The sequence below is a fragment of the Podarcis melisellensis genome (genome assembly GCF_964234715.1).
Source record: "Podarcis melisellensis genome assembly, chromosome: 3".
Classification (NCBI taxonomy): Eukaryota; Metazoa; Chordata; class Lepidosauria; order Squamata; family Lacertidae; genus Podarcis; species Podarcis melisellensis.
This window is the reverse complement of record NC_138530.1, coordinates 56221769-56245844: the sequence shown is the minus strand read 5'-3', so window position 1 is coordinate 56245844 and position 24076 is coordinate 56221769. Positions and strand designations below refer to the sequence as shown.

The following is a 24076-nucleotide window of genomic DNA, read 5'->3' as shown; positions in this document are numbered from 1 at the left end:
TTGAACCAGTTGAATATAAAGGCTCCACTACTGTTTAACTGTTGTTATGCCACTTCTCATAGCACATTGGGATGCTTCTTTGTGAGTAGTGCAACTGAACAGTGGTGTAGCCTGGGGGAGTCACAGGGGTGATTGATTGCCCGGGGGGAAATTGTTCGGGGTGCAAAATTTCAACACCCGGTGCTGCCTCAATACAGCTGTGCACTTCCATCACTGTGCTCTGTTAAAAATAGCTTCTCTATTCAAACTGGGAAATGACCTTTCCAGACAACAGAACAACTTTTCTTAATTCTGCAGTTACCATCTTCTGGGTGATGCGGACGCTGTTAGGCAGTTGTGCATGCATACTCCACCCCCCCCCCAGCAGCCCTGGGTGCTGGCAACCCACACTATGCCACTGCAACTGATTGTCACACTGCTTCCCAGCTGTCAGATTGGTTACAACTCTTATCAGCTATTCAGGTACTGTTATGTGTTGGGAACATCACAGGAAAATGAACTCATTTTTAACACATAATTACATTCTTGCAAACACAACTGAAAATAATACATAATCAGGGACTCGAATGCTTTGCGGTTCCTAGCATATGTTTGGAAGGTGCCAGGTTGGTACACAGTCAATTAAGGTAAAGGTAAAGGTACCCCTGCCCGTACGGGCCAGTCTTGACAGACTCTGGGGTTGTGCGCCCATCTCACTCAAGAGGCCAGGGGCCAGCGCTGTCCGAAGACACTTCCGGGTCACGTGGCCAGCGTGACATCGCTGCTCTGGCGAGCCAGAGCTGCACACAGAAATGCCGTTTACCTTCCCGCTGGTAAGCAGTCCCTATTTATCTACTTGCACCCGGAGGTGCTTTCGAACTGCTAGGTTGGCAGGCGCTGGGACCGAGCAGCGGGAGCGCACCCCGCCGCGGGGATTCGAACCGCCGACCTTTTGATCGGCAAGTCCTAGGCGCTGAGGCTTTAACCCACAGCGCATTACTTATGTTATAAATGGTGTTGTTCTCTCACCTTTTGAAAGTCATTATTAGTGCACAAAGAAAATAGGAAGTTAATAAAGAAAGAGACTCAAGGATAAAGTTCTACTAACAGAAATGCATGTAAGGTGGGATAGCCCATGAAAAGAGAAGTCAGTGAATCAAAGATTGGTGAAAACAAAAGTATAGCATACATGAGTACTTAAGGATTAGACATTACAAAGATTTTAAAGAAAACCTTACACATACTCTCCTCCATTAAAAAAAATATATCAATAATTCACTATCCTGTTCTAACTGCCTCAATTATTTAACATGTTGTTTTGAGTAAGACACAGAATAAAAATATTGCCCATTAACCCCTGATTCTAAATACCTTTACTTTGTTTTGCTGGCACGTGCTTCCTAACAGGATTAAGACGGCATATCAGTTATCCAACAAATAACTGTTTTAACACTAAATCATGGCAACCCACCCTGTATCCTCTTCATAATGGTACAATAATAATTTCCTATCCTGAGGAACTGTATTAGCTCTTACAGTGTGAAGAGTGGTGGGAAGCTGATAGTAAAAAATGTATTAGTTGAAATGATTACCTTGGAACAATGAACGTTTGGTCTTACAAACAACTGCAGAAATAAATGTTGAAATGACTCTGTGGTTTAGGAAAAAAGGAATGGGATTAACCCAAAGTAAATAACCATAAGGATTAAAAAACTGTACCATTAATATATAGTTTAAAATGCTTTAAACGTTTATCAGTGAGTCAAGTATTTGTGCTGAAATTTTACTTAAACAGCAATTATGAATTTGTTAGGTACAGTACTTGTATTAAGCCAACTACTGCACCATGGGAAAGGAAGCTGAATTAATTCAGTATCAGGACACACAATCCTATGTTCCTTGTTCTGTTTTGTTCACCACTGTAACTTAACCTGAGCTATTGGAAATAGCATAAAGGACCTGTTTTGCATGAAAAGAAATCTGTATTTATTCTGATGCAGCGTTAGGGGTTGAAGCCTTGCTTTGTTGGCTTCTTTTTTGTCAGCTTTACACTGAACAGAACCTCACTAATCAGATATTAGGAGAACTAACAACACTCTGTAAATACCTTTTGAAATTTGGTGGAAGAAAAATGTGTTGGGGGGGGGGGATTAGATAGGTTCCTCTGCAAAGCTGTAAGTGAAATTGCACCTTTAACTATGGATTTTTACAAATATACCAATGCACATATATTTTACATTTTCACTTAATCATACTCTCAGGATAGTAAACCCCTAATATCAATGGACCTTATTCCATATGTGCTTAGAGTTGCAGGCTCATCTTTGAACAAATACATTCTAGGTTCAGATTCCTTACATAATAAATAACTGTATAACCACTTCCTCAGTCTAGTCTAGTCATGACTATTGCATGGCTTTGAGCAGGTAACTATTAGCATCAGTGCATGTGAATAACACACGGTGTGAGATGCAACCCCACATCTAGCAAAGCATTTCACCTTGGGCTGAGTTTACTACCTCAGACAAAGGAGATGGTGCCCCCCTTTCCATTTTCCTTACGGAAGTTGAGTGAACTTTACTTCAGTAGTACAGCATCTCCCATCACACTGAAGGGGAACAGACTTGCTTAGGGGATCCAGGGACGCTGGGGGTGGCAACACTCAATAGCTCCTGCTTAGGGTGTTATAGGAATTCTAAAGTCTCATATATATATAAATCAGTATTTTCTTACAAGGGGAAGAAAACGAGAGAAGGGCACAGCTTTGTCCTCCAACATTTTGCCACCACTCTCTGTCTCTGGTACCTGCTAACTGAGGTGACCACCTCTCTTTGTCTAATGCTGGGAGTGACCTGTGACTGCAGTCTTTCATTGGAAAACAAAACCCTGACCAAATACATTTTAGTAAAAATGGGTGAGTGGCAGATATTGCTATCACTTTAAGAATATCAAAAGAAAGGTAAGCCGTTCTGTATGCTATGAGAAAATCCAACTATTATGTCCCAGAATCCTGGGAACTGTAGTTTGTTAAGGGTCTTGGGAATTATAGCTCCATGAGAGAGAAACTACAGTTCTCAGTATTCTTTGGGGAAAACTATGTGTGAAATTCTGTACATGTCTACTCAAAACTAGGTCCCACTGAATTCAGTGCATCTTACTCCCATATACACGTGTATTGGATTGCAGGGTATAAAGTGCTAGGACTTTTTAAAATAACTCAAAGTAAACAAAATATCTGTTTTCAATTTTGTTGAAAGACATTTCAGTCATTGCCAATTTAGTATCATCTTATGAAGAAATAAAAAGCCATCAATATTTTATTACATTTCTGCAACGGCACTTTTCTTGTCGATCTCTGGAAAATCTCCAAACATCAAAATACGATACTAGTGATTCAGGTTAGGCCTGTCTCCATGGCTTTGCAATGCTACTGGTTAATGGCAATTATTTTACTGGCAAATCTAGCAGATCTAACGCTATTCCACTTTGCATCCCCCCCAAAAAAAACCCCAGAAGAATAAATTAGACAAGTCACTAACCAGCAGTAGACTATCACATAGATAGCACAGGACAGGGTACCTTCACATCAACCTGAAAACCAGGCTTGTGGGCCTAGATAGGAGTCAGGCCTGAAGGTCTGCCAGTCTCTTCTGTAGTGTTACATTGCCGTTCGAGTTGGCCGCCAATGGCACGGGCCCAGGGACACACAAAAATGATGTCTCTCTACTCTGGCTCGGAGCCCGCCTGCCTGTGTGCCAGGTGAGGCACACAGGCGCCTCAGCTCCCTCCTTAGGTGACCGGCCAAGGGTTCAAGAGACAAGGGCGGCGGCGGCGGCAGCACTGGTACAGCTCCTTGCCAGCAGCACAAAGAAGCCTAGGTACGCCTCTGCACGGAACACTTGCAGAAATAGAAATTGGCCACCTTTGATCTACTCCCATTTTTTCCCTGTGTTTTGCTGCATGGGAAGTGTTGAAATAAGGGACGTTTGGCAATTCTAGTCCCTGGTGATTTATGCTTCGCGTACCACAGTAGGCACGGCCGCCTGCCTTTGCTGGGGTGGGAGGTGGGGAGCACATCAAAAATGCCTCGTCAGCTGAAGGTCACGGAGACGTAATCTGCAGAGCCACTTTCCCTCCAGCTCTCTCGGTAATGGAATTAAGGCCCATTAATCTAGCGCGGTGGCGAGAGCGGGAGGCGACTCTTCCTTAGAAGGGGCACTTAGAAAAGTCCAAGAACTATCTCTGTGGCGGGGAGGGGGCGAAGAAGGCCAGGGGGTGGGCAGCCACCTTGGTCAGAGGTGGCGGGATGTTGTCTCTCTCTCTTTCTCTTCCCCCGCCCCTTCTCGAGTCCAGGTTTGATGCTGCAAGGCGTGTCCGAGGCTCTGCTCATGTGATGGAGCAGGAGGGAGAGGCGGGCGGGAGGACCAGAGAGGAGCTTGTTCTTTCCTCCCCCCAGCTCTCTAAAGGAGTTTGCAGAAAGCTACTGGTTTCCTTCAGTCGCAGCTTGAGCAGAGCGCTGAGCGGCCGAGACTGAGGCGAAGGGCGCAGCTGCCTGGACAGCTTCATTATTGCTCTCCTCTCTTTTATCATTCCTGGGCGGGAAGCGTCGGGTCTGGGCAGCGGAGGTGAGAGACCGGCGTCGCGAAGCAGCCGCTCACCGAAGAGAGCGAAGCCATGGGAGCCGGCAGCTCTGCGGAGCAGCGGAGCCCGCAGGACGGGGCCACTGCAGCAGAGGAGTCCCAGCCCGGCAGCCCTGCGGGAGAAGCGCCCACGGCGGCGGCGGCGGGGGCGGGGGCCGAGCCGGAGCAGCCGGAGGATCCCGCCAAGGTACGAGCCTCGCTGCCATGCTGCGCGCCTGGGAGAGAGCTAGGGGGGCTGGGGTGTGTGTGTTTTGAGGCCGCTCCGCCTCAGTCAACTCAAACTTTAGGGGGGCGCCTAAGCACCTGCGAAGGGGCCGGCGGGCACCTGCCTTCCCTTCGCCCCCCCCCGTCCGCGTCCTCTCCAACCCCCCCCGAAAGGGGTGAAGTTTGGCGGGGTGGGGCGTGGCGGCCGCTCGGCTCGGCTCTCCTGAGGCGGGGAACTGCGCAACCGGCACCTCCGCAGTAATAAACTCCTCTCTTCCCTTTGTCTGTCAGAAGGGCGGCCAAAAAAAGGTACTTGGCGCAGGCGAAGGGCGGATGAGTAGCCGCCGAGGCGCTTCGGGGAGCCCCCAGGCCCCCCAGGAGCGCGGCCTGGCGTCGCCCCCCCCCCGGATCACCTCATGCCCTCTTCCCTGGGCGCTTTGGGGGCGCCCTATTGTATTTGGCTGTTTTGCATCTCGCCTAGTTTAGGCTCCTGTGCGCAAGGTATTGCGGTGAGGGGGGGGGGAGCGAGTTAAGGCAGCCTCCCCTCTTGGTTTCCCTTTTGTGTGTACGTACGGATTGGTGTGAGAAAAGACCCCACCCTATGGCCGGACGGCAGGGAGTGGACTGTGCTGTGCCAGGACTGCAGTCCTGCAGTCAGCCAGGGCTTGGTGGTACCCAGGGCTGCTGCAGTTGTAGCCTCTTTTCTTTCTCAGAGGATGAAAGTGAGAGGTGTGTGTAATCCGAAAGTGAGGGGTGGGAGTAAGAAAACAAACGGGAAACCCAGGACTAGTCCCTTGGTGTTTTCTGCACTGACAAGTGTTTAAAAAACCAGCTCTATCCTGCCCCCTCCTCATATCGATCTGCTTCAAAGTACAGCACGTGTTCAGAATAGACAAGTTATTGAACATTCTTCAGTGTTGCATATTATATGAATAATGTGTATGCATTGGTTGCAGCGAGATACTTGTAAATAAATGCCTGCAGTTTCTAGAACTACAGATATTCCTATAAGTAATAAGCTGTATCCTTAACTAACCAAATAATTTTACTGAATATCCTCATGAAAGTTACACATAGAAATAGCAACAGAGAACTTAGAGAAGCAAAAAAGGCTCTCTTAATAAACATTTTCTGTGCACTTTTTTGAGTTACATTTTGCAATTTTCCAGACAAAATTTCTTGTTTCAGATAAGGATGGTTTCTTGCATTATGCTATTTTCCCACCAGTATTCCAATAAGTATTTTTCTTTACTTTTTAGAAAATAGTCAGGTTTATTAAGCACACTTGATTTAGCTCAATAAAGTTATTTAAAAACAATTTAGATACTTTTTTAAACTCTAGATGGAATATTTCAAGCTTGCTGTTTTCCTAATCTAATGTGTGGGTGTTTCTAAAGCTTGAGAACTGGTTGTGACTTTGTTTTTGTGACCTTGAGTCTCAGATTTTTAACTCCCAGGAAGAATTTTCCATAGCTGCTGTCCTACAGTGTTCACTGTTGAGGGTGGTATTTTCAAAAGTGTTTAAAAAAAGAAGTTAAAATGGAACAAATAGTTTTAATAACTTGAAAGAAATATGTCTTCTGATGACACCTTTCCAAAGTAAAATTTCACAGTGTACGCACAGTTTGTTGCTGTGAGATAATTCAGCTACAGAAATGTAACTGCAGAAATCATGAAATGTGACCAAAGTATCTGACCAAGATGATAAAATAATGCTGGCTTCAAGCTTGAGAAAGAAAAATTCCTGCTAAGAAGGTCAAACCAGCGTCTCTTAAGCTATGTGAAAAAGCATAAATTATTTACTATGTTTCGAATCCTCTTGTACTTTAGGTTCCAGGAAGGGACTTACGCATTTTACCCACGTGATTCCAGTTGTTGGGAGAAAGATAAACCATATGACTATTTTAATATTAGCTGTGCCAGTGTCTAGAAAGAATTAATCAGAAAATGTTTATTCAGAAACATAAATATATTATTTTAAGTAACATCTAGCCAATAATAAAACATTTTAAAATGCAGTTGTTTGCATGACATCTTCTAGACCAGGGATAGGCAACATGGTGCCCTCCAGATATTGTGGACTGTAACTTGCCCTCAGTCCCAGCCAGCATGGCTAGTATGCAGGATGATACGCGTTGTAGTCCAAAACATATCGGGACCATCATTTTGGCTACTCCTGCGCAAGACCACATAAAATCAGTTATACCACACCACCTTAACCTGTTCAAGCACCAAAAAGCATGAGCTGCTAACAAAAGCACTTTATACTGAGTGAAAATAATGGAAAGTTCTGGTTCTTTCTCAAACTCCACTCCCATCCCTTCCATACACTTCTGTCCACTGTTCAGGTCAGTGTCTCCAGCAGAGCTAGGCATGGCCAGGCCTGTTTTCTCAAACCTGTTCTTCTTTCTATTTTTCCAGATGGAGCCTCCAGTAACATTTTCCCACTACCAACCCAGAATAATTGTTTGTGGTTGTTCTGGGGAAAGAGGCTGCACATTTCCTTCTTCACTCCTGGTTATAATACTCATTAGACATTCAGCTGAATCAGACTAAGGGTTCATCTAGATTCCACTGAGTTTTTTTGCAAATGGTAGCTAACCAGATGTTTCTGGGAAGCCCACATGCATAGTACCAAATAAATGGCCCACTCCCATTTTTCTAGTATTGCAGTGGCAAATCAGGCACTCTCTTGATGTCATTGGACTACAGTTCTCATAATCCCTGACCATTGTCCAAGTTGGCCTGAGCTGATGGGAGATGGTATCCCAACAACATCTGAAGGGTCACAGGTTCCTCATCCCTGTTTTTGCAGCTGCTGTTACACAGTCTTTGAACATAACCTTTGATAAACTTATCCTCCATTAATTTGTCTAGCCCTTTTAAAAAGCCATCAAAGCTAGAGGATATCACATCTTGCAGTGATGCATTTCATAAGCTAATTCAATGTTTATGGCTGATTGGAATAATCAGACATACTGCCTATGCTTTCGACATGGGGGACGAAAGGTATTGCTCCCCCCATGGTGACTCTTTTAGTGGTAACCAGGCCACCCAGTGTTGTTGGTGGTTGGAAAACTTTGCCTGCCCTTTAGGGTTGTACCCAAGTGCCACACTTTACCCCTCGCTTTCCAAAGAGAGTGAATGAATGAAAGATAGCCATTAATCTGCATAGAAAAAAAATGCACACATTGGGATAGATAACTGTCCCAAGTCCCTGATTATCATAGTGCCTGTAATGAGAAGCAGGTTTCAATCTAAGCAGTCCCAGTCTGCATTTTTTTTCTTTGTCCAGTAAAGCTCAATGGGAACCTGAGAGGCATAGTAGCAACTAACTACAAAACCCTACCATGGCCTGGATGCTGTTTCTTAGAACATAGGTAAAATTGAGACAAGAGAATTGTCTTTTTGGAACTTCCTTTGGTATATGTGGATTGCAACAAGTATTCTGAGAGTTTGTGATGGCAGTCCCCTGCAGCACACAAAGGAATCATAGAAGTGGTATGCTATGCTTCTACATAACTTTAAGGTACTTAATTAACACCATGTAAGTGATATATACTGGCAGACTACTTTAGAATGTATGCTGGAAATTCCCTATCATACCCCAGGGTATATGCTTCTACCCAATTTTTGATTCATATAAACTTAGCAGGTTGAGTTGCAGTAATTTTGAGCCATTCCTTAGAATGCATATTACATTGCCAGTAGTGAAGGAAATTATTTTGCCTCATGCACTAATGAGAGACCATAACTTTCTAGTGCAGTGGGCCTTGGGCCACTTTTAGGTGACCCTCAGTGCCTCAGGCTGACCGGGGCCTCCCCACTTGCCTACTGTGCCCCATAGCCTTTTAGTTGAACCAATGCCAGCATCAGGAGCGCCTTGCATATTGAGTAAGAGTGCATGGGGTGGAGTGGTATCTGTTGGAGGAGGGGACATCTCTTCTAACAAAGTGTTGGAGGTGTTGAAAACCATTAAAAAGTGAGATTAAAATTTATTCATTATTAATAACCTTAAAGATAAAAATAAATTAGGAATAGAAAGGAAGGGTGTGTGAGAATCTGTTATAGGAGGAAGAATAGAATATAAAATGACCACCAAGGAGGAATGGGAAGATGGCAGGTTATTTTTTTTGGGGGGGGGTATGTGTGAAGGGGATAAGGTAAAAATTGAATGTAAAAGGAAACTGGGCTTCAGTTCTTTCCAGCTATTTCAATATCCTTAAGTGCTGAACTGACTATTCTGGAATAGCTACCTTTCCTGGTTCTAACATAGATTAAAATCCATACTTCATACATTTAAAATTCATATATTACCTACAAGTAGCATTTGGTTAAGGGATAAATATTGTAATTTGTATTAAGTGACTTTAAATATGCATCACGCATTAAATAAAAGGGGATACACATACCCTTTTTCATTTAAAAGTGCACAGAATAAATTCAGGTACTGGACAATAAAAACAGTTTATGTTGGGAGTTGAGCAGGAATTTAGAGAAGTACAGTTGATGACCATTTTGTGCTGGGGGGATCCGTTCTTGGCCCCTGTGTGTTTTAGCGCAGCGTGTATAAGCACGTTCCACTCCACCTTCGTTTCACCCCCTTTTAGTGACTTGTTTAGTGACGTTTCCAGTTTGCTTCCGGGTTTGGCGCCATGCACGATTGTGCATCATTTGGACGCACATTAATCAGTCATTGCCTGCACATGCAGACATACCCCAAATCTACCAGTATTGCTTATCTTTGATTTGTTGAAGTTAGTTTTTTTATAGTGTTATTCTTATTCTGGAAATGTACAGTAAACATTTTATGCTGCAAGCATGTACACATACAGTGATACCTTGGGATGCGAACAGGATCTGTTCCGAAGCCCTATTCTCATCCTGAACAGAACGTAAGACGTGTCTGCGTGCGTGCGGGTCGTGTTTCGCCGCTTCCGCACATGCGCATGACATCATTTTGACCGTCTGTGTGAGCGACAAAACCCGGAAGTAACGCGCTCCGCGGCGACCCAGAAGTAACCAAAAAATACTTATCCTGTGAAGCGTATTTATCCCGAGGTATAACTGTACAGGCAGTTTCCCATTTATGTGGGGCTTATGTTCCGATGCACTGCATGTTTAAATAAAATTGCGTATATTGGGAACACCATTGTGAAAGGCTGCAAACACCCTCTGAACCTCTGGAAACTCTTGAAAAGCCATTCAGAAAACAAAAACTCCACCAAACTCCTCCACAGTTGCTCCCTCCAAACCTCCTTGCTCAAGCTCCAAGTCCCCACAGGCCTCAAAGTTTGGTGCAAAGGCTCCCAGGATTGCATTTGCAAAGGCTCCTGGGATTGCTAGATGTTATTTTCGTGCCATTTTGCCATTTATACGCTCTTTTAGGGCTGTTTTTGCCCCTATTCCTGCCACTTCCTGGTTTGCTATGGTGTGCGCAGTTGTGCATGTCTCAAATGTGCGTAAATGAGGAATTGCTGTAATTAATGACGCATGCATCACTTCTGCTCCTGTACTTCTGTAGCACTGGCAAAAGTTTAATCAGTTCCTCTTTGCAATTACCTACCTCTCCCACCCTGCTAAATCTTTCTCATGTTGTTTAAAACAGTCTAGTTATTGATTTTAAGTATGGTGGGTGATACTCAAAGATCATTGGACTTATTCACTTCAGTGGGACTTCTCTGTGTATGAGTTTGATATCACTCTGAATAGAAATACTTGTATTATCCTGGCTTCAAAATTAAGACCTGCCTTCCAGATTCTTTCACCCTTTTTAATCTAGGAAATGTAGAACTTTTCAGTATAGTAGCACCTCAGATTACGTAACCCCTCTGGTTACGTAAGCTTCAGGATGTGAAAGTGGCAAACCCGGAAGTATTTGACCGGATTTCAGCATGCACAGAAGCGGTTCTCAGGTTGTGGAAACCTCAGGATCTGACCTGACCACTGGGACGGATCCCGTCCACAACCGGAGGTACCACTATACACTGAAACCGTCCTTAATGTGTCTATAGCATCAGTACTTTAGTTACTACAACATAATTTATTGAAAATCCACTAATGTATAAGTTCAAATAGATAGTTCTATGTTTCACTACAAAATATGCAAAGCATTATTTCACAACTTCTGGGAGCATTCTTAGGCCAATGCAAACTAAGAAATAGTTGGCAGGTCAGTTTCAGCATAATACATCACAGTAGTTGAATCTGAATCCCTGGTTCTGTTCCCGTATTTCTCAATCTAAGAGAAGTTTACTTTCAGCTCTTTCTCTTAAAATGATTTATAATGTAAAGCCAGCTGCTTGATGACTTAAGCTCAATAAGCTCATTCACCCATTGATCCTCAAAATACAGCACGTTGAAACAGTGAGCGGTGGTAGAGGACCAGCACATTCTACATTACTGCTGCTGCCTTTCCTGGCCAAAGTTGCAGGAATAAGGTAAAGGGATCCCTGACCGTTAGGTCCAGTCGCGGATGACTCGGGTTGCGGCGCTCATCTCGCTTTAGTGGCCGAGGGAGCTAGCGTACAGCTTCCAGAGCAGCACATGAAAACGCTATTTACCTTCCCACCGGAGTGGTACCTATTTATCTACTTGCACTTTGACCACTTTGATGTGCTTTTGAACTGCTAGGTTGGCAGGAGCAGGGACCGAGCAGCGGGAGCTCATGATTGTATTCAAGGTAGTCACTCCTCGGTAAAACCTATGGTAAATTCTGCACTATTTAGTTACGTGAATCCACCTCACAATAGAGTTCTCTGGAATTTATTCTGACGAAATATATTTACAAGATGCAGTATATCTTTTGAGGGACAGGGTGGATCCTGATATTACTATCAATGATCATGCTATCAACTCTGTCTGAGGAAACTCCACTCCACATATTGAACTTCCCCTGACTTGAGATCTACTGGGAAGGCCCTGCTGGTAGTTCCAGCTTTAAAGGACATCCTGGAGTTTATTACCCACCAAAGGACCTTCACAGAATTAGTATCCTAGTAGTGGTTTGCAGCCACCCTAGGGGCTTGACTGGCACCAGCATGGTTTAGCTTTAGGCACCAACTGAAGATCTGTTGCTTTGCTTTTTAATGTAGAAGGATGTCTGGGTTTCAGGACACTGACAGATTACAGGAAAACAGAACATTGGTGATTTTAATTGTTTTCTTTGTTAATTGCTTTATGTATGAATTGTTACTTGCTCTGGATTTTAGGATGAAGGGTAGGATATAAGGTTTTTAAAAAGAATAAAAATAAAATCTCTTAGTAGATTAAAAGCACAGTCCTATGCATAGAAGTGAGACCTGGTCCTTGTTGATGACTTAAGCTCATTGGGACTTACTTCCAAGTAAGTGTGTATAGTATTGCAGCCTAATACACCAATTGACATGTTTGTCCAGAAGATGACTTTTATATTATATTTTGTGAGACCTTTACATTGTTTTCCAAACTGCAGTAATAATAGGAGAATTAATTATTAATGCTAATGTAACTACTTAGGCTTCCAGGATTCTATTTTTGCGCAGTCAAGTGAACAGCAAGATGGAAGGAAGTAATTTAGCACATTACTTCAGTCTGTCCATTTCCATAGTTTCCATATTTAATCTTCCAATATAGTGTATCAATGTAGCGGAACTAGAGAATAATATCTATATAGTACTTGCAAAGTTTGTGAAACCTGTGACTGTTGGGGTCTAAAAAGTTGCTTTGGCCTGCCAAAGAACTTGGGACTTTTGAAGCGTTGAGGCTTCTTATTTGAACAACAGACTGCAAACCATATCACATTTCCCCTCAGTTTCCCATTGCAGAGATATAACACTTCAATAAGTTTTAAAACAATGGGGAAACCTTTTTTATTGGGTGGGATGGGGAAAAAATAGAGATTGAGTGAGAAATAGCTAATACTTCATTATGAAACTTAAGTTTACTTTGTTACTGAATTTATATGAAGTGTACTATTTGGTGTATTCATGACATCTTGTATGTACGTGTTCTCCAAGCAGTAATTGTAAATATGCCACATGTTATATAGGCGGAGCAGCAAGCTGTTGCATCCTAATGTACCTAACTATAGCTTATTTTTTCTCTTTGGAGAAATAGGTACAAAAAAGGAAATGAAAATAGCAAAAGGAATATTTTATTTTCTATCTTTCTAAATGGTATTTATTTTATTTTATTAAATTTATATACCACCTTTCATCCAATGATCTCAGGGTGGTTCACAATATAAAAATACAGTATAAATACAGGTATATGGAACTCAACATTATCATGCAAAAACAAAAGGGATGTTTTTTATAGAAATACACATTTTTTTCAACCTGGGACCCCACTTCAGAATTTACCTGAAGCAGCACCAGTTAATTTGTTTCACAGGTGAGCATGTGTAGTATGTGCAGTAAACGTGAAGATCTTTGAATGGGGATATTAAGCTTTAGAAGTGTACCATGTACAGGACACGTGAAGAATACATTAGAACAAAGCAGTTCTTCTTCCTGAACCTGGTTGAGAGAATGGGGTAGGAGAATATTATTCCCCAAATACTAAATGGATGAGGGAGGGTCCTCTCACAGGAGGCATTCATTCCATTCATGTCATTATTCTATTCTGTCTGTTTCAGGTTTCTTGTGGTCTCAAAGGGAGCTTACTCCACAGTTTGGGAACCACTGTGTTAGTGAAAGCTTTAGCAAGCACAGGAGCTGAAGTCTTTCATATCAGGACTCTGATTGGTAGATGTTAATGGAAGTTCTTCCTTTTCATTGAGTCATGCAATTTGCAACCTTATCCTAAACATATTATGATTTTCAAGACTACATAGCCAGAGACACAATTGCTCACACAAAGGACTTTTTCTGTTTCCTTTCTAGCAGGTTTATAAATAGTCACCTCTCCTCACAAGGCCAATATATGCCAATAGCCCTGTGAGAAGAAGAGAAAAGGGAAGCAGGCAAAAAACAACATTAGGGTCTACCCTGGCCAGACTGCCCCCCCCCTCAAACTTTACTCTTTATCTTTACCTTGACTGTTTGTCATTTATTGTAATATTTTCAAATTGTAAACCACCTTGCATATTTGGGCAGAATATAAGTACAATAAATAGATAATAAACCTGGGAACCTTAGCAAACAGATTTATTTCCTTAGAAAGCACATATATTTATGCGCACAGCTTGTCAATCATGTTCGCAGAAATTCGCAGAATTTCAGTGCCTTATTTTTCCTCTTGTTCTATATATTGTAAGGGAGATTTAAGCTAAGAACCCAATAAGAGCCCTGCTGAATCAGACTAAAGGCATATCTAGTCCAGCATTCTGTTCCATAGTGCTCAACCAGATTCTCATGCGAAGCCTGCAAGCAGGACATAAGCAGAACAGCGCTGTCCCTATTTTTTATTCAGAAGTATATTGGTGGTAGTACAGTGGTACCTCGGGTTACATACGCTTCAGATTACATACGCTTCAGGTTACAGACTCCGCTAACCCATAAATATTACCTCGGGTTAAGAACTTTGCTTCAGAATGAGAACAGAAATCGTGCTCTGGCAGCGGGAGGCCCCATTAGCTAAAGTGGTGCTTCAGGTTAAGAATAGTTTCAGGTTAGGAACGGACCTCCGGAACAAATTAAGTACTTACCCCAAGGTACCACTGTACACAGCCATCATTACTAGTAAGCTTTATTCGTCAGTAATTTACTTAATTCCGTTTTAAAACTGTCCGAAGTAGTTGCCATCACCACATCTTGTGGGAGTGAATTTCATTGTTCTAACTATGTGCTATGATAGTTGATAATCATTATGTGAATAAATACTTTCCTTTGTCCAGAATCTTCCAGCATTCATGACCTTTTTTTGTGAAAGGGAGAAAAACCTTCAATCTTGCTCACTTCATAATTTTATACATCTCTAACAGATCTCTCTTCCCACCCCAGACTTGTATTTTTTTCTAAGTGGAAAAGCCCCGGTGTTTTCATCACGGGGAAGTTACCCTTGGTTCATTTTGGTTGCTCTTTTCTGCACCTACAGCATATTTTGAGGTTTGGTGACTAGAACTGTACATAGTATTCCAAATATATGTTCACCGTAGATTTGTATAATGGCATTATATTGTCAGTCATTTCACTTTCAGTCTTTTTCGTAATGATCTGTAACGTGGAATTTGTCTTTTTCACAGCTTCAGTAAACTGGATTGACATTTTCATTGAGCCTAGCTACAATGATCTCAAAATCCCCTTCCTGGTCAGTCACTGTCAATTAGGCCATTAAGTGTATATGTGGTTAGGATTCTTTGCTCCTTAGTCAGAGGTTTTCGACTTTGAGTCTACGGATCCCTTGACTAACTGCATTAGTTTTGCAGCACCCCTGTGGGGCTCAGGAGCTCAGTTATGACACCCCTTGCCAGCAAGCTGGCAGCTTCTCACCCTTTTTTGAACACCCTGGTGGAGTATTCCCTCTTCCTCCTCTTCTCTTCTCTCCCCTCTCCTTGAGAGTCTTCTGGGCAGCTGCAGTTGCTGCCCCTGGTCTCTGAGCTGCCTCTCCTGCCCCAAAGAGGGCTGTTGCATCAAACAGCTGTGCAAGCCTTTGGGAGGCAGAGAGGCAAGAGGGCATCAGAGGAGGGAGGGAAGGAAAGAGGGACAGAGGCCAGTGTTGCCCAGGGTGCTACGGCACACTGGTTGAAAACCACTGCCCTAAGTGCATCATTTTACACTTGCTTACATTGACCCACATTTGCAATTTTAATTTCCTTTCACCCAGTTTGCAGAGAAATTTTGGAGTTCTTCTCAATCCATTTTTGTGCTTAACATCCTAAACAATTTGCTGCAGTAAAGAGGGCGAGAAAGCTCCACTGTGCACATGGACAATTGTATATAGGTCACACTGATTCTTCAGAAGATGGTACACTTACAGAAAATCAGGACTAGTTTCATGGACATGAAATGCATAATGTATACCAGCCTCTTTTAAAATAGCAGTGTAAATATTTTCTCTGTAGGACTATAGTGGTTTTTTTTAAAAAAAAATCTGTTGAGTGCGTGTGTTATGTATGTTGGCCAAGTGTAAATTACAGAATTAAAGTGCTTTTATTAACCAACCAGATTTCATTTCAACTGCTGCATAAGCATCAGTGCAGTAAATGGATAGGATTATCTTTGGTTATCAGGAATCCTATTAAGTAGGCTAATGTAATGTAAGCAGGGTTTAGTTAAACCTGAGTTTGTTAATCTATTCTGTGAGTCAGCTTTTGTGTCCTGATTTCTTATGTAGTAAGAAAGGAATGTGTGTGAAATTATAAATATATTTAAAACTCAGTCCCAAGAGCATGGAGTGAATGGACTATTTAAAACAGCGCCCCTGGCATTTCCCTAAAATTCTAGTCAGTCTTCTTTTCCCCCTTTCATTTAAATAGGTAGCAAATCCTGCTTAGAACTATGAACTGAAAAATATTTTTTTAAGATAGTGTATTTGTGACCTGTGCAACAGTTAAGAGTTATACAACTCTTGATTTCTATGTCTATTCAAGTATTGGATATTAAGATAGAGTAAGCAACCTGTGTAACTACTACATCCTTGGCAATGCTTTGGTATGTAGCGTGATGCTGCATAAGAAGTGGGTCTTCCATGCTATCTTCCTCTGTTGCCAGTATGACCTGTCATTACATAAAAAAGGATCTTAATGGTGGAATATACAGTATATTGTACAAGTTGTGGAATCTTCTTGGCCCATCTTCAGAGGTATGAAATATTTAGAAGGCAAATGTTGCCTCCTAGAGATAAGAGACCAAAATGTAGTGTTGCTTATGAAGAGTACCACAGTCCTTTGCAGTCTTTTGTATTTCTACAGGAAAAGGCCTTGCCAAACAAGAACTCTCCTTTTCATTAGGGTGTGCACAGGAATGCAATCCTGAATAATGCAAATTGTGTGAATTGCACTGAAAATATGCAAAATGGTTTTATTTTGATAATGCTGGTGTGTTTTGAATTAATTTTTGAAGCTCCCATTCTGTATGAAGCATTGTGAATATTAAACTCAAGTAGACTATGATATCCATTCCTAAATCTGTTGCCAGTCATCCCTGGACATTTGTAGAACTGCAGCTGATATATAGCCTTTCAGCAATTGAGAAGAATGCTGGGAATGCTTAAACAATCTTGGAAATAGGTCATGGTTTAATAGAACTATACAAAAGTCAATGATGGTTTCTCAAGAAGTTCTTGTGATCCTTGAAGCTTATTATTAATATATACCTGACTAAATTATAACATGAATACAGTGACTGAATCAGTTCATTAAACTTCCACAGACACTGACCATTAATTTGTCAGAAGTTATAGTTATTTCTTAAGGATAGTTTCAAACTATTTTTAATTTTGTATATTAAACCATTTCTTAGCAAAATAAAATTTACCTGGTAGTAAGCCTCGTTAGTACTAAGTCAGACCCCAAAACAGTGTTTCCGTGCACTCTGGCATTCATCGCTGTGTCCCATTGCTCCAGAAGCGGTTTAGTCATGCTGGCCACATGACTCGGAAAGCTGTCTGTGGACAAACACCGGCTTCCTCAGCCTGAAGTGAAATGAGCGCCACACCCCATGGTCGCCTTTGACTGGACTTAATTGTCCAGGGGTCCTTTACCTTTTACCTTTACCAGGTCCCAAATAGCTGGTATGCTAATAATATGAAAGCAATTTGTTGGTTTGCTTTTTCAAAATTGTGAAATAATTAAAGAATCTGGTTTGTAATTGCAGCACACAGAATGCCTGACCATTTTTTTCCTGAGGCATCTCCAGGTAGGACTGGGAGAACCCACTCAGAAATCCAGAAGGGCTTCTGCCAGTCAGAGTAGACAGCACTGATCTAGATGTACGCATGATCTGATTTAATAAAAGGCAGTCCCCATGTTCTTATTTTCTTGCTACAAACCACCTTGTTGCTGTGGTTGCACCTTGGGGGACAAATAGCTGTTTTTGGAAGTTTTTAATAGGGAAATGGATGCAGGTAGGTAGGTTGGGTCCACCTCATAATTCTCATTTACTTCAGTATTTTTCTACATAGGTAAAGGTAAAGGGATCCCTGACCATTAGCTCCAGTCGCGGCTGACTCTGGGGTTGTGGCACTCATCTCGCTTTATTGGCTGAGGGAGCTGACGTACAGCTTCCGGGTCATGTGGCCAGCATGACTAAGCCGCTTTTGGTGAACCAAAGCAGCGCACAAAAACGCCGTTGACCTTCCTGCCAGAGCGGTACCTATTTATCTACTTGCACTTTGGCGTGCTTTCTAACTGCTAGGTTGGCAGGAGCAGGGACCAAGCAACAGGAGCTCACCCCGCCGCGGGGATTTGAACTGCCCACCTGCATCCCTTTTCTACATAAGTACTTAGTGCCAACTGGATCCCAGCTTTCCTTAGCACTCATTTGGATTTCTTGGTTCACTTCAGATCCATTTAGATCAATAGATCCACCAGCAATAGGATTGTTTTAAAGGTTTTCCAGTGCTTACATGGGGGCAGCCATGTATGTATGGGCATTGAAAGTGCATAGTGTCAAGGAGCCCTGTCTGCTAGCTGCTCAGGCTGTGGGTAGCTCATGGCACAATTCTGAAGGGGTTTAAAGTGGGGTGGGGAATTGTAGCACAGAGCAGAGTGACAACACACACAGATGCTTTTCAGTGTAAAGCATTTTTTTAAAAAAGACTTTTAATTAAAAATCTGCTTGTAAATGGGAGAGGATGGCCTTAACGCTGTCCACTTTGAGAACAGGAATGGACCAGACTTTAATGGGTCTGTCCATCCCTAGCTCCAGCCAGCAGGATCAGGAATCAAAAGTCTTAGTCCACAACATGGAGGGCACCAGATTGGCTACCCCTGACATAGTCTCTCTTCCATTTGAAATGTGTAAATCAGAAACAGAGGAAATAAAAGAGTTGTTTGTACCTTGTCCGTGTATATATTTGTATGTGTCTGTGTGTATGTATGCCCAGGATGTTCATTTGTGTGTAGTGGGAAAGATGGCTCATGAAAACCTGTAGCTAGCCTTGGCAGTTGTCTGGTATATAAGCTGCAGATAATGTATGTCGCTGTGGTGTCATTCAGATATAATGCTGGTTCCCAACAAAATAATGGCTTGCAAATGGGGAGGCAACCACATGGATATTGCACTCTCTCTTTCCTTCTTTGGAGAAATTTCTGCGTGGTATCATGGTAAAAGAAGCTAGATTTCTCTGCACCCTATCTTTCTCTTCATATTTTTCTCTTCTCTGGTGTACAGGGAATCCTGGCTTGTATTAAGTCTATGTAACATAAGTCAATGGTGTGGGAGGTGCTACTGCTTTATATTCTTACTCCTTTTGAGGTCATAAAGTAGCAAAAGCGCCTTGCAATCGTATTGTCTGGGAACTAAAAAATCAATACACTATTCAGTCTAGACATTTGTGGACTAAAGGTTAAGTTTCTTCTACTTAGCTAGAAAAGTTATGCAGACTGCAGGCAGTAGGTGCACACCCACCCACACCCACCCACCCGCTGAATTGATGCACACTAACATGACACTGAACTTCTAAAAATACTTGTTTTTATAAAATTAAAAATATAAAAGTACATTGAATAAGGTTAACACTTGAAACTTTATCACTACCATAGCAAAAACAGTGGTTTCTGCTGTGGTTGCTACCCTGTCATTTGTTATTTTAACGCTAGACACAGATGTCCTGGGCTGTCTCATCCCATAAAACATTCTTACTACAGGGAAACCAAGGAATGTGATGCAAGTGTTCTCAGTTCCTAGACCAATAAACGAACGATAGGGTCTTGACTAAGAGGACATCTCTGACTCTGCTCTATCTCTTATCTTGAAAATGGAGGCTTGAATAGCACACCTATGCTGCACGAGGGAAAGGAGATCAGCACTTTTACAGCACACCTAGAGCTTCTCCTGTGCCAGCACTTCAACTAGGGGTCAGATACAGTACATTTTTGGGGATCCTGTGAGAGGGAAAACATATATGACAGCAACAGAATATTTATGTCCATTCTTATGATCTGATGCTTTAGTACCAGGTTTAGTACTAGACTCACATGTTTCATCTTCTAAGATTTCAGTTCTTCGACTATGTATTAGCTACAAACACATTGTTCCGTTTCCTCAGTCCTTCACTATTTACATTACCTATTTAATGACGTTTTTAATGACTTGCCAGAAGCCTCCATGTAATGCACCGATAAATTCTAGGCAGTAGAAATTCTTTGCATTTTTCACTAGCAAGGAAGGAATGCTTCAGGATTAGATTCTCAACAGGTGACGCAAATGCTCAAATTGTCTTGGAACACAGTACCCCACCGCACCTCTCTAGGTTATTGCTAATAGAAGGATTAACTACATTGCATCTGGGTTTTTTTTGGGGGGGGGTGTAGAGTAACTTTTTGTATGTGTCAAATCTATTTAAATATTTTATTTGAGGGGAGTCTAGTCAACAGTGATGGAGTTACTAGTTGCTTCATCTTTTTACTAGTCTTAATAAACAGCAGCAAAATATAAATGTCCAAGATGACTGTAATCTACAGTGTACTTATTGTGAACTGCTTCTCTGTTTATTACGTATGTGCAAATAGCCTGTGCTGATACTCTGTAATACTCCCAAATCATGGTATATTTCCTCTTTGACTCCTGGTAGTGAACAAGTTGCCTGCCTTTACTGTAGAGCTAAGTTGATCAAGGGCTCATGTGTGATCTTTAGTAATGCAAAAGATTCCACCACATGCGCTTCACAAATCACTGAAAGTGGGGGTGAAGAGGGAATGCATGTGCAGAAGTTGCTTTTATCACAGGATTTTGGAGAGCTTCTGTAATAGTCCTCAGTCACATCCCACCCACCCTTGCCAAGGGTACACTTTGATTCTCAAGGTTCTATGTCAAATGAAGTCCAGCTTACCTCAGCAGAACTTTTAATGATAGGACCTATTTGTCTTGTTCAGATTATAAACCAAACCATTGTTCAGATTTCAGTCCCCAGATGTTGCTGGACTACAACTCCCATTGCCATTGACCACTGACTGAGCTGGCTGGAGGTGATGGGAATTCTAGTCCAGCAACATCTGGAGTCTAATGTTGAGGAATGTGTATTGTGAATGATGTGCAGTGAATATTGGTCTTGTATGCTCCCTTTTCTCCTTTGCATGTGATCTTCCACTTTCACTTTTGACTCAGTTTGGCCCTAATGTGTTATAACTAGAATTTGAAAAAATACAATTCCCTAAATGAGGGGAGAAACTTTCATTCTCTTTGTGTACAAAGGATTGGGTGAGCTCATGGTTCACTGTGGCTTGTTCACGATGATCTAAGCCATGGTTTAGATTAGGATCTGAACCAAGTCATTAAGGACTAGAGCGCTTTACAGTAAATATAATTTTGGAAATAAACCAGGAGTGGAAAATGAAATTGTATTTTACTTTAGTAAAGTTGTTCAGATAAAAAGCTGCGGGAATTTGTATTAATTTGGTGACAATTTGTTAAAAATTATTGAAAAGCAATAAAAAATAATTGGTAAAAAAAGAAATTATCTATAGGTTAGGAAGCTTACATTGTGGTCCAAGTAATAAGTGATGATTATTGTGTGCATAGTTAGTTCTTTTTGTTGATGAAGTATAAGATGGGGAAAACTGCAACTGCTGACTATTCAAAAGTTCCATTTTGAATAGGTTGCTTCTCTCTTTTACATTTTGTGTTTCATGCCAGTTGGGATATACACAACTCAAATTCAGTTTACATAATGCTGTATCTTAAAATGGCCCTGCTTAAAGACAATACATTAAGATAGTGGGTGTTCAGTAAATTTATACTTAACACTATGTGCCCTATTAAATCATGGACTTGACTAACATAAGTCTATTTATTTCAATGGGTCTACTCTCAGTATGCAACGCATTGGTTCATTTGAACAGCTCTATTACCAAGACCTATCTTTTCAAAAAATGTAGTTACTTTGGCTGAAAATAGTATAGAAGAGAAGGAAGGAGTACATTTGATAGCAGATCATGGAGTTGGAATTATGAAAGGAGAATTTTATGCTAGCCATTATTCTAACTGCTGGCTGCTGGAAACTTGGGCCTTACCTTCATTTCTGGGTACTCGCTGATAGCAGTGGTTCAGTTTTAGAAGTATTGTGACATACTATAGTTATGCCTTTGAGATCATACATCCTTGAGCACCCTTTGTTCCACTATGCTAACTTAATTGTGTCTATGCTAGTGAGTGAAAATGTTTTTACCGCCTGCCCGCCCCCCCACATATATCCTTGAAATTGTTTCTCATCCACCTTGTTTTAGTCCTACAAAATTGACTATAATAGAAATATGTTTTTCAAAGCTTTTTGAGTCTTTCTCTCTGGAATGCTTATTGGGAATTCTTTGGAAAATAAAGTAACTCAATGATCCAGGATCGTTTTGATGTCTAACGAGAATACTTTACTGTTAAAGAATGTATTGTATTGCCTTTAGGGATTGAATAACTTGACTGTGATTTGCTCTGACATTTGGCAGTTGTATTATGACCACGGCAGTAGTTTCCTTTCTTTCAAATTTTTCCTTAATTGGAAATGGATACACAAGGGAATATTGTGTCTTCTTCCAGCCTTGAACAGTTATGCACTGTAGTAAAGTTCCCAAGGGAAAAACTGTTAATATTGGTTTGAAACTCCCACAGCAGTGTTTTCAGGCAGTACATATGACAGATGATTATACAGTGTTGATAGAAATGTGCTGTTTATCCATATTGATCTCAATTGTGAATAAGGCAACTTCAGTATATGTGCATGTTCTAAAACAAAGTGCTTTGGAAAGTACTTAACTTTTAAAACTGGAATACTTTATTCAGAAATGCTTGCCAAGACTTTACTGAACAAATGATGTCTGTTTTTATCCATGTGTACTGTTGGCACTGAATTCATATGATATGGAACATACTTTTATTTTTAAATATTTATTAAATTTATAGAATACTTCACAGGATAAAGCTGCTGGTGTACAGGGCAAAAAAGGAATAAAAGCAGAAACACAAGCTCTAAAACAGTAAAGCCATCCATATAAACTGAAACCAATGAAACCATTCCATCAGTTACAAAACTGGTATTCCATAAATGACTGGATTACACCTAAGGGAAAGCTTTCCTAAACAAAAATGTTTTTATTAGGCATCTAAACATCATACTAGGTGGCTGTTTGATTTCAGCTGCTAATTAATTTCAGAGAGCTGGAACGGGAACACTAAAAGCGCGAATTCTGGTACAAACGAAAGGCATCTCTGGGGTACATTGTGCATCTGAGGAGGGAGCACTTGCTGGGTATGGATATAGTGGGCAGAGCAGTCCCTTAGATATCCTGGTCCCACATTGTTTAGGACTTTAAAACAGCAGGGCCTTGAACTGTACCTGGTAGCATATTGGCAGCCAGTGCAACTCCTTCAGCAGAGGTGTTATATGGTACTGATGGGAGTACCCCAGTAAATAATCCAGCTGGTGTATTCTGCTCCACCTTTAGTTTTTGAGTTAAGCCCAAGGGAAGCCCTACATAAAGCGCGTCACAGTAATCCAGTCTTGAGGTTACCAATGCCATGATCACAGTGGCCAAGCTATTTTGGTCCAGGTATGACTGTAGCTATCTTACTAACCAAAGCTGCTTTAAAGCATTCCTAGCCACTGAGACCTTATGTGCCTCAGGTGACAAAGATGGATTCAGGAGCCCCCTCCTCCAATTAATATTCCTGTTTCTTCAGAGGGAGTGGAACCCTATTCAAAACAGGTGACTGACTTACGTACCTCCCAAACACAAAAACACTCATTCACTGGGTATATGGATGACACTTTACTTCACATCCCATATTGACTGCTCCTAGTGGCTTCATAATAGATGTTAAATAGCCTTGAGGACAAAATAGTGCCCTGGAACACCCAGTTACATAATTGTCACTCTTTGGAACTGACCCTAAAGGTAACACCGGAACCACCATAAAACAGTGTCCTGGGATGCATCTCACAGAGCTAGTCCAGGACAATACCATGGTTGATGGTATCAAAAGCCATGGAGAGATCAAGCAAAAGAAGCAGTGTTGCACTACCTTTGTCCCTCTCCCAGTAGAGGTCATCCATTGGGGTAGATTGAGTCCTGAAACCAGGTCTCAATAATTCGTTTTGTCCAAGAATGCCAGCAGCTGGTCTGTCACTTAAATCATTTTTGAAACTTATTACCATTAAAAAAATTATCCTCTGTTGATGTC

At 41.6% G+C, this 24076-nt stretch overlaps 1 protein-coding gene across 2 annotated transcripts in view; it reads left to right on the top strand.

Annotated features, from left to right (window-relative positions):
* Positions 1 to 4524: 4524 nt before the first annotated feature.
* The window catches only part of AKAP12 (A-kinase anchoring protein 12), a 57462-nt gene continuing 37910 nt past the window's right edge, over positions 4525 to 24076 (top strand). The window contains exon 1 of one of the 2 annotated variants that reach the window (XM_081905111.1): positions 4525 to 4806. In XM_081905111.1, coding sequence (XP_081761237.1) covers positions 4654 to 4806 — 153 coding nt within the window. In that variant the 5' untranslated portion in view covers positions 4525 to 4653. The remainder of the gene's footprint in view (positions 4807 to 24076) is intronic. The other variant, XM_081905110.1, reaches the window with a different exon arrangement.